At 35.7% G+C, this 12,113-nt stretch overlaps 1 protein-coding gene across 2 annotated transcripts in view; it reads right to left on the bottom strand.

The window, feature by feature from the left end:
• Positions 1 to 12,113, bottom strand: part of MTREX (Mtr4 exosome RNA helicase) — a 126,356-nt gene that overhangs the window by 48,257 nt on the left and 65,986 nt on the right. For both annotated transcript variants that reach the window (XM_005556905.5, XM_045393716.3), the window contains 2 exons: positions 4,319 to 4,491; positions 3,601 to 3,669 (listed from right to left, as the gene is read on the bottom strand). In XM_005556905.5, coding sequence (XP_005556962.1) covers positions 3,601 to 3,669; positions 4,319 to 4,491 — 242 coding nt within the window. The remainder of the gene's footprint in view (positions 1 to 3,600; positions 3,670 to 4,318; positions 4,492 to 12,113) is intronic.

The following is a 12,113-nucleotide window of genomic DNA, read 5'->3' as shown; positions in this document are numbered from 1 at the left end:
TCAATGATTTAAAAAGCAGTTGTATAAAACAATATGTCTACATTGTATTATTGAGCATGTAACATATCAAAATGTAGTATCTTGGCAGTAACAGCATAATGGAGGTAGGTGGGAGCAAAACTGTATAAGACTAAGGCAGTAACTCCAGAGAGTAACTTGAATTCACAGGAACAAATAAAACCAAAAATGATAAATAAGAAGGTTAATATAACAAAAGCAATATATACACACGTGCTTTCCTTTCTTCTATAAGCTTTAAAAGTAATAAAAAGTGGCCGGGCATGGTGGCTCACACCTATAATCCCAGCACTTTGGGAGGCTGAGGTAGCCGGATCACCTGAGGTTAGGAGTTTGAGATCAGTCTGGCCAACACGGTGAAACACCATCTCTACTAAAAATACAAAAAATTAGCTGGGTGTGGTGGCGTGAGTCTGTAATCTCAGGTACTTGGAAGGCTGAGGTAGGAGAATCACCTGAACCTGGGAGGCGGAGGTTTCCCTGAGAGACTGTGCCACTGCACACCAGCCTGCCTGGGCAACATAGTAGACTTCATTTCAAAAAATAAATAAATAAATAAATAAATAATTTTTTTAAAGTATTAACCATAATAATATATTGCTGGATTTGTAAAATTTATAGATGTAATATGTATAACCATGAAAAGAGAGAAAAAGGAATAGAGCTATACAGAAATAACACCTCTGTATCACACTGGAATTAAGTCAGTGTAAATCTAAAGCTTATTCTAATAATATGTATATGGAAAGCCCCAGCAAACACTAAGAAAATCTCTCTGTTGCTATATACATATACATATATACACATGTACACACATATACATACATGTATATGTATATGAAATCTTTAAAAAATTAAAATGCCACATTAGAAAAAATTCACGATGCAAAAGAAAGCAGTGAAAGAAGAGAAAACAAAGACACAAGACACAGAAAACAAAAATTAAAATGGCAGCTGCTAAACCAACTACATCTGTAATGAAACTCAATGTGAACAGATTAAGCAATCCATAAAAGGAACAGAATTTCAGATTGGATTAAAAAAAAAACAAAATCCAACTGCTGTGTATGCTGTGTACAGGACACACACTTTAAACTTACTGATATAAACAAGACTGAAAATTTAAAAATGGGAAAAAATATTATGCAAAGAAAAATCAAAAGAAAGCTCAAATAGCTATGCTGATACAAAACAAAATACATTTTAACACAGCTTGAAAACACATGAAGCAAAAACTGACAGAAATGAAGGGAAAAATAGACAATACAACAATAATAGTTACAAGACTTCAATACTCCACTTTCAAGAATAGATAATAATAGACCAACCAGACAGAACTGTCTGCAAAGAAAGAAGTTGAAGACCTGAACAACACTCTAAAAGAAGTTCTAAACCAACTACACCTAAAGGACATCTATAAAACATCTTCCACCTTAAAGCAGCAGAATATACATTCCTCTCAACTGCACATAGAACATTCTGCAGGACAGACCATGTCAGGCCATTAAACAAGCTTAGAACAATTCAAAACTACTGAAAGAATTCCAAGTACACTCTTGACAAAAGCAAAATTAGAAATAATAAAGACAAAAATTTGGAAAATTAACAAATATGTGAACATTAACACTCTCCTAAATAACCAATGGGTTAAAGAAGAAATCAAAAGGGAAATTAGAAAATACTTTGAGATTAATGAAAATGATAAAATATACTAAAATTTATGGAATACAGCTAAAGCACCTGTAGAGGGAAATTTATAATTGTAAAAGCTCTATTTAAAAAGAAGAGGTATCTCAAGTTAATAACCTAATCTTCTACCTTAACACATTGAAAAAAGAACAGCAAACTAAACCTATAGTCAGAAGAAAGGAAATTAAAAAGATGGGGCACAACCTAATGAAACAGAGACAGAAAAACAGAGGGAAAAAAATCAATAAAAACAAAAGCTCACTGAGAAGATTAACAAAATTGACAAACTTTACCCAGATGAAAGATTTAAACGACTAGGTCAGATATGAACGAGACACTACTAATGACCATACAAAAATAAAAAGGATTAAAAAACAATACTACGAATAACTGTATATCAATAAATCACAGAAAATTTGAAGAACATGCCATACCAAGTAGAGATGGACTTAGTAATCTCTAAGTAAACTACCCATAAAGAAGAGCACAAGCCAAAGCGGCCTCATTGCCAAGTTCTACCAAATATTTTAAAAGTTTTGAATGTCACGAAGATATTGGGGAAAAAAAATTTAATACCAGTTCTTCAAAAACTCTTCCAAAAAATGAAAGAAAAGGGGAACACTTCCTAATTCATCCTATGAGGCCTGCATTACCCTAATACCAAACCCAAACAAAGATGTCACCAAGAAAACAACAAACCAACATTTCCTATGAATAGTGGCATAAAAAATCCTCAAAAACATACTATCAACTGAATCCCGATACATAAAGAGAATAATATATCATGACAAACTGGGATTTATCTTGGAAATCCAGTCATATTAACATCTGAAAACCAGTTAATGTAATATATCATATCAGAATACAAAATAGAATAAAGAGCAAGAATCACATGATCATCTCAATGGGCACGTAAGAAATATTTGACAAAATATTTATCTTTCATGAGAAAACACTCAACACACCGGGAACAGAGGAAATTTTCTCTACTTCTGGGGGATATGGAAGGATAGGTGAATGACATAGGTTTCTTTTTGAGATGATGAAAATGTTCTAGAATTGACTGTGGTGACTGATGGTTGCACATATCTGCGAATATACTAAATGTCACTGAGTCATATACCCTAACCGGGAAAATTGGACAGTGTGTGCATATCATCTTCATAGAACTGTTTAAAAAACAAAAAATGTAAAACCTAGCATGAAAGGAATCTATAGCACTTCAGTACAGGTTAAAATATTCTGCCCTAGCAAAATTCTCTTATAGACAAGTTATAGAATGAGTAAACTGGCAAAGGCATGCTAGCTGTTCCATCTTGGGTTACATAAATGTCCATGAAACCACTGTATTTAGCATTCAATGTCTCACTTCAACTCCACATAAAAAGAGAATTTAATAGCTGTCAGAGAGGCTTAAATAAAGACTACTCTGTCCAGTTAACCTCACCTCCTGCAAGGAAGATCATAGCTACATGAAAATAATGCATGTGTCTCTCTGAGTGTGTGTGTGTGTGTCAGGGGGATTTGGGGAGTGGAAGGAAAGCACTACCACCATTTAACAGTTTTCTCATGGTTGAGGCGATACACAGAAAACATAAAGGACTGGCTGGGCGCAATGGCTCACACTTGTAATCCCAGCACTTTGGGAGGCCGAGACGGGTGGATCACCTGAGGTTAGGAGTTCAAGACTAGCTTGACCAACATGGCGAAACCCCATCTCTACTAAAAATACAAAAATTAGCCGGGTGTATTCCAACAATTAATTCCTCATGGCAGAATTTATTACTGCTTCTCTTCAGGTAATATTATTTCTTCTTAGACCAATTTCATAAGCCTGAAAAAACATTTCACTAAAAACTGATATACAATTCTAGTTTAAAGACAACAGTTTACCTTAACATTTGACTTTTTTGAGAAATTCACCACTACTCCCCAGCCAAAGTCATCTCCTTCATTCTTTACCTAAAAAGAAAAGCAAGTAAGCAAGATCAAATGTATATATACAAGGCAATTTCAGTCTTTCGTACCCACATTCTAGACTAATAAAGCCTTCTGAATTTTCTGACAAAATATCTTTAGCAAAAGCATTGCTAAATTTAAGAAACAAGATATTAACCCTGCAGGAAAAAAAATCAATGACAAATTTCATTTTAGAAATTGCCCCTAGAACAGCAACAACAGGAATCTCTCAGTTGGCAAATGAATGCCGAAAATGACAGTATGTTTCAAGGATATAAATATTTTATATCTAATGAATTCATCCAGAACTTAAAATTACCTTATTTTTCATATAGTTATATGAATAGTTACATGAATATAGTTATATGAAGTTATAGTTAGCATTTCATAACTAGAAATATTTTATATGTTAATCCCAAAACTATCTACTTCAATTTATAGTCCTCAAAATAAAAACCAGTGGTGATTAAAAGGCCTTTGCATAAGCCCCTAAGTTAGTGCCATGTGAAACAGGTAAAATAATATGATTAATATAGATCAATTATTGTAGCAGGAAGCATTTTATCAGGATAAAAAATAAATTAGAATCTTTAACAAAAATATGTTTAAATATTGAATTATTCAAGTATTTTATGAAGAAACAATGACATACCTTTACCAAACGACCTGGTTGTAGAAAAGGTAAGCAGTATTTTGGTTTGTGAATATATTCTTCAATTTCTTTACCCAATTTGGCAAGCTGCTGTCTAATCTTATAATAGATAACCACACTTTCTTCATTGGGAATTACTATTTTATTATACTGTTCTTCTGAATTCTTTACCTCTGTAAATAGAACACATGTACAAAATTAAAAAATTATATATCTTATTTAAATTATATCCAAGACATAGGATTTTTTCTATTAGGTTGGTGCCAATGTAGTTGTGGTTTTTGTTTACTTTCCACCTTCCTGTAAGTCTCTATGTGTTCAGCTATCCAAAAGCTCCTCAAACCCTGTCCTCTTGTGCCCTTTATGGAGACTTTATTGGATAGACATGACTGACAACTGCGAAGAAATGTGGCTGGTCACAATCTATTACTAATAGACTGAGTGGGAAAACCCAGCCAGATCTGCCCATTACAAGTGTTTTTTTTTTTTTTTTTTTTTTGTGCCTTTCTGTATAGCATTTCTTCCTCCAAGGTAGGAGGCAGGATCTCTTTTGAAATGGGTGTCTTGTGACCTAAATTCAGACAAGGTAGGTCAGAGAAATTTTTTAGGTCGGTCTCTAAACAGAAAAGCTGGAGATGATTCCTACTTTGGGGAGAAAAAGCAGCAGGTGAAAGGAAGGCAGCAGCAGATCAGAGAGAAATTCTATCTTCTGGCACCTGCTTCTGACCCAGCATTATAAAAGACTATACAAAGGCTATGGGAGTTATAAATCAGGAACCATGGACAAAAACCAACCAATAAATCATAGGCCACACCCTGGTTTTTTGTTAATAGGGATCTCATATTAACAGGATATATCATTTCAAAGATATTGGTGTATTATTAGACGTGTATTTAGTCATTAATTAGATCAGTCTACCATTAAATGGTATGAATATGTCTCTTAGGCTGAGGCCATGCAGGTTTGTAGGCTTTTATTTGATCTTGTCTGGTTTTAAAAGTAGGAGACATCTTGGCAAATACATAGTTTTATATTTTTAGGCCTTTGGTATAATTGAACTAGGATATAATTTTTTTGTTTTGAGCTTCTTTAGAGGTATTAATATTGGATTTTTAAAATGTGTAATTCCATTTTTAAAATCAATAGCCTTTTTTTTCTTTTTTTTAGAGATGGAGTCTCCCTCTGTTGCCCAGATTAGAGTGCAGTGGTGCAATCTCGGCTCACGGCAAGCTCCGCCTCCTGGGTTCATGCTATTCTCCTGCCTCAGCCTCCCGAGTAGCTGGGACTACAGGCGCCCACTACCATGCCCAGCTAATTTTTGTATTTTTAGTAGAGACGGGGTTTCACCGCGTTAGCCAGGATGGTCTTGATCTCCCGACCTCGTGATCTGCCCACCCTGGCCTCCCAAAGTGCTGGGATTACACATGTGAGCCACCGAGCCTGGCCTTTCGTTTGTGTTTTTTTTTGAGACAGTCTTGGCTCACTGCAACCTCTGCCTCACAGGTTTAAGTGATTCTCCTGCCTCAGCCTCCTGAGTAGCTGGGATTATCGGCATGCGCCACTATGCCCAGCTAATTCCTGTATTTTTAGTAGAGACGGGGGTTTCACCATGTTGGCCAGGCTGGTCTTGAACTCCTGACCTCAAGTGATCCACCTGCCTTGGCCTCCCAAAGTGCTAGAATTACAGGTGCGAGTCACCACACCTGACCTATAAAATCTATAGTTTTTAAATACCCTTCCTTCTTTTTTTTTAAATCTATGGAAGGGACATTAGAATTGACCACAATGATGGTCTAAATTTTAGGCAGCAAGAGTAGCCTAGCACATATCTCCTCCACATTGTATCTCTGTTTAGATGTGATAAGGTTATACAGGTATAGAACTAGTGCCATTTTTATAATTAGGCAAATAGTAGTATTGATTTTCAGTCTATTTTGTCAGATGGGATGAAGGTACAATTCATCCTATATGGCTCTTAGGAATTTTGATAAAAGGGTTAAATATATAGTTGCAGTTTTCTGTTTAGGAATTATCTTTTTAGCATTTGTAGTTGTAGCCCTGGTGTTAGGACCATTCTATCAGGTAAAGAAAGAAAAAAAGTTGTTCTTTTGAGGTAATGTGTTTTAAGAAACACAAGTGTTTTTCTGGCTAGGCACAGTGGCTCACACCCATAAACCCAACACTCTTGGGAGGCCAAGGCAGGAGGAGGATAGCTTGAGCTCAGGAGGTCAAGACCAGCCTGGGAGAGACAGTGAGATTCCATCTCTACAAAAATAAAACATTAGGTTGGTGTGATGGTACACACCTGTAGTCCTAGCTACTTGGGAGGCTGACGTTGGAGGATTCCTTGAGCCCAGGAGGTTGAGGCTACAGTGAGCTATGATTGTGCCAATGCACTCCAGTCTAGGCAACAGAGACCCTGCCTCCAAAAAATAAGTGTTTTAAATATATTTTTTATATTTTTTTAAATGTTTCTTGAGACAGTCTTGCTCCATTGCCCAGGTTAGAGTTCAGTGGCACAATCTTGGCTCACTGCAACCTCTGTCTCCTGGGTTCATGCTATTCCCTACCTCAGCCTTCTGAGTAACTGGAATTACAGGTGTGCGCCACCACATACAGCTAATTTTTTGTATTTTTAGTAGAGACGGGGTTTTGCCATGTTGGCCAGGCTGGTCTTGAACTTCTGGCCTCAAGTGATCCACTCGCCTTGGTCTCCCAAAGTGCTGGGATTACAGGCATAAGCCACCATGCCCGGCATTTTTTGTATTTTTTATGTCACATAACAGTAACTAACGCAGAAGCAGCCTTCTGTGACTCAATGTGTGAGGGTTTTTCTTCCCCACACACCAAGCAGTGGATGTCAGCTGGGTGTCCTCTAATTTAATTTTGACATTATCCACCTGGAGATAGCATCAGGTCTCACAGGTTGAGAGTTCAGTCCCCAAGACTGCCCCCACCCCTACTCCGACTAGTCACAAGTTAAGGCCTCCAAAATTTTAGACACTAGTCACAAGTTTAGACACCAGTCACCAGTTAGGCCTCCAAAAATTTTAACAAATTGTAATTTTTACAACTTCCTATTTAGGTCTGATTTGTGTGTGTGTGTGAGTAGCTCACGAAACTAAAAAAAAAAAAAAACAAAACAAAAAACCCACATTATCAGTTTATTACAAAAAATATTTTTAAAAATAGATAAAAAAAATAAGACAAAGCCTAAAAAGGTCCCAAACAACAAGAGCTTTTGTCCCCACAGAGATGGAGTACACCATCTTCCTCAACAAATAAATTTTTGTTTCCTTCCTATAAGTCTCTTCATATTTAGCTATCCAAAAGTTCCCCAAATCCTGTCCTCCTGGACCTTTTATAGCGACTTTTAATTAGATGGATATAATTCACAACTGTATATAATTAAACAAAAAACACATAATCTAATATTAAGAGAGTAAAAAAACCCAAGAAAGCCCATTTATTTAAAATTTTTGAATCTCTATAACATTTCTTCCTCCAAGACATAAGACAGAACCCTCTTTAAAATGGTGGTCTTATGAACTATAAGACAAAATAAGTCAAAAAAATTTATTATGAACAGATCTAAGACAAAAAGGCCAAAAAAAAAAGAAAGAAAAGAAAAAGAAACAACTCTGCCTTAAAATAAATAAGTAAATAACAAAACTAGGTTTAAAATAATCTAATTTCTAAGGCCTATTGTGCCCTAACATTTTAACAAGACTATAAATAACAAAGGGTATAAAAATTATAAGCCAAAAACCATAGACAAATACACCACACACACCCCCCACCCACAGTTTTAAATTCTGATAAAATCCAATTTATTTTTTTCTTCTGTTGTTTATGCTTTTGGTGTCACAGCTAAGAAATCACTGCCAAATCCAAAATTACGTAAATTCACACCTATGTTTTTTCCTAAAAATTTTAAATTTTTAGCTCTTATATTGACAGCTTTATCTATTTTGAGTTACTTTCTGTATATGGCGTGAGGTAAGGGTGCAACTTTATTATGCATGTTGCAATTCTGTTGTTTCAGCACTACTTGCTGAAAAATCAACTGACAACAGATGTATGGGTTTACTTCTGGACTCACAATTCTACTCCATTGATCTGTATCAAACTCTATGTAACCTGTGTGCTTCAGTTTCTTAATCTGCAAAATGAGGATAACCATAGTGCACATAACTCCACAAAGCTTTCCCAGGGACTGACGAAAGACAAAGAATATACTTAGCTAACAGTATTGCTCATGGTAAACAGAAAGGATATTGCTCCTGTATTATTATGTTTATTATTATCATCAACCTTTTCACAGACTGTTCCTAGAGCTCTAAGTTCTAGTCTTTTGTACTGCCTTGGGCACACTGCATCATCCTGGTTCTTTTTAAATGAACTGCATCACTGCTTACAGGAGCTGTACTTCAGTCATTAAAGACTAGAATACCATCCGAAACAACATGCATTATGGCAGTAAACATTATCAGGAAAAAAAAATTAAACCCTATAAAAGAATATTTGACAGACTAAAGTCATTAAGAGTTATAAGAAAACGAAGACTGCACACTGAAATGATGATCCTGCTGCCCCACCCAGAGTTACATATAACATTATATTTGTAGGAATCAGGTGAGCACTAAAGGCAGCACAGACAGGAGGAATTTAAGAAAATGATATAAGGAAATTTCTATGGGGTTTTAACAGGGAAGCATCCAGAAAGATTTTTTTTATATCACTCCACATCACTTCAGTGCTCAGACTATTTAACTAGAGTCAAAAGTTTGAAAGATATTTTAAGAAGTCACATTTATTCTGTATCTAGGACTCTAACTACAGCCACATACCACTCCAGAAAATTATTAACTTTAGGTACAGTCTTTTTTCTACAAATTAAACAAACAAAAATCAGTTTCTCTAATCTTTTCTCATGTTAAAAAAAAAACTGGTTTTGTGTCTTTCAAAATTGATAATATACATGTAACAAATTAGAATAGAAAAACAAAGACATAAATTAATGAGGCAACTTGCTTGTGAGACTGCCACTATGAAGCAAATTAACTTAAGGATAGTATCTCTTCCACCCCAATCAGACAGTTGAGGAACTTTAGTATAAGAAGCTGGTTTAACTACAGTGCAAATGAGAAGACCCCATGGGTCATTGCCATAGGAAAGCCTCAGAATTTCAGAAGATAGCATGTAAAACATGCCCATAAACTCTTAAGACAGCTTGTAACCAACATCTTCCTTTAGAGGAAGATGAGAGATGGTGGTTGCAAAGACATATTTATAGCATACAATATAGTGCATAATAGTGTGTACAACAGATAAGCCTGGGAGCGACTGGGAAATGAACTGCCATGTTCAGAACTAAGCAAATTTTACAAGTAAAAGCATAGATTGCTTTACTGCTCTATGGCAATACTATCAGTTTTTGCAACAAGCACTTACTGAGCATTTAACATAGATTATCTCATTTAGTTCTTATAACTTGGATGAACTGGATATTATCCCAACTTCATACACAAACTAAGGCCCAGGTAGCCTTGATTCAAACCCTCATCTAACTGCACAGCTCTTTCTATTACCACTGGCATTATTAATGAAACTAAATAAAAAGACTAAGATTAAGTATGCATTTTTCTTTTCAGTAAGGGTAGAGTACAATCCAAGGACCTCTACTCTTATGGCTCACTGAAAAATGTACTGTTGATTAGATAAATCAAAATGAAAAACATCTCACATATGTGAGCCATCTATTTGTTATAATCAATAAAACATTCTACCAATTCTACACTTCCAAAGACAACAGCCCACATTTTAATTTTGGTATATTTAAGGCGGTAAAATAATACCAGTGCCTTGAAAAGGCTCTAGCTGTATCTGCAACAAAAGAAGTATATTCCTGCAAGTAATGAGTGAAAATAGGAATGAACTGCATTCAGGACGTATTCTCTCATACTACATGCTCTGTTTGATCGCAGCACTCAGCTCTGCAAACTGTACTACAGGTGTTTCAATTCCCTTATTTCTCTTTCATCAATCAAGTTCCTACCTCTTCCATTAACAAGTATTTTAAATTTTGGACAGTATTTCTACTTACTGGTTTCAGGAGGTTAGAAAAACAGCTTGCCCCTTTAAAACCAGAGGTAGAGAAATGCAGGGCTAATTCAATTCCAAGTAGATACAAGTATCCAGAGGCAAGGCCAGAGAACAAAGATCATGTTACTCACAATCCTCTTAAAAAGTAAGTCAGAACCAAATTGAAAAAACAAAACAAAACACAAAAGCTGGGGACTGAGGAGACAGCGGACATGAGATGGAAATGTCTACCTAAATGGAAGAAACCGAGGCAAAATTAACAGTTTATGTGGGCCAAGGTTGATGACTGCAGCCAGAGATACACTTCTAAGTTCAGGAAGTGCTCTAGAGACAAAGGAGGGGCTCAAGTTTCTGAAGAAAAAGGGATGAATCAGGGACAGGTGCAGTGGCTCATGCCTGTAATCCCAGCACTTTGGGAGGCTGAGGTGGGTGGATCACCTGAGGTTGGGAGTTCGAGACCAGCCTCACCAACATGGAGAAACCCCATCTCTACTAAAAATACAAAATTAGCTGGGCGTGGTGGTGCATGCCTATAATCCCAGCTACTTGGGAGGCTGAGGCAGGAAAACCACTTGAACCCGGGAGACGGAGATTGCGGTGAGCTGAGATCATGCCATTGTTGCCATTCCCTGGGCAACAGGAGTGAAACTCCATTTCAAAAAAATAAATAAAAAGAAAAAAGAAAAAGGGATGAATTAGAAGAGGGGCTAGATTACAGAAGGTGTCAGGAATTCATTGGTTAACAGAAATAACACCGGTTAGTGACTGGCTATACAGTGGCTTCAAAAGGTAATTATTTAGTTCCAAGGGTAGGAGACTTGAGACTTGACTTCGGCTATATTTTAAGTGACTTTCTCGGCCTAAAAACTGAAAGGGGCTCCCATTCCCCACGTAAAAGGTTTTCTTTTTAATTTCTCAGTGAAATGGTGGAATGTTTAAGTTCACTGAGTGAGTAGTAGAATCTTGTTCTAAGTCATATTGAACAATCTCTGGGTCCAGCCAGAAGTCAGAAAATAGGCTTTAAAAAAACAGGGTAATACTTGGGAGTTTCCCCTCTGTCCTCTACTGTACCAAGGATGCTTTTAAAAAGTAATTTACTGTTTATCAGAATGTAAAAAGAAAATGAAACAAAACAAAGGTAAGTGCACCAATACACACTTCTGTTTCACTTGGTTATTCAGTCTCCAAACCAGTCGAACTGCTAGCTGTGTGTGTATGTACAATTATCCTACTCATGCATGACTGTGCTAATTGCTTAGGAGGAATACTTTAATTTCCTTTTAAGTACTAAACTAGCTTGTAATCTTACACCTGTTTCAATGACAGCATCTGAAATTTCCATGATATAAGGTAAAATTAATACTGCTAATTTGATTTTAACATCTCCTTAATTCACATTCAAATCCAAAGTGTATTTAAACCTTGTTAATCTTTTTTATTATTAATTTTATTTTTAATAAAATAAAATAAAATTTATTATTAATACAATTTTTGGTGGGATAAGGGGATTTATAGCTCTTTTAAAAATACAGTTCTGAGACTAGAAACATATTTTTCTATCTCTTTGCTAAGACCATAGTTTATCGGCCAAACACGAGGGGTATTATTAATAACTTTTACAAAAAATTAATAAATGTAGTATGATTTGAAATTATACATTTGTCATGTTATAAGGTTTTAAAAAATATA

Source organism: Macaca fascicularis, chromosome 6 (genome assembly GCF_037993035.2).
Source record: "Macaca fascicularis isolate 582-1 chromosome 6, T2T-MFA8v1.1".
NCBI lineage: Eukaryota > Metazoa > Chordata > Mammalia > Primates > Cercopithecidae > Macaca > Macaca fascicularis.
The sequence above is the reverse complement of the archived record's forward strand: the minus strand, read 5'-3'. Positions and strand labels throughout refer to the sequence as shown.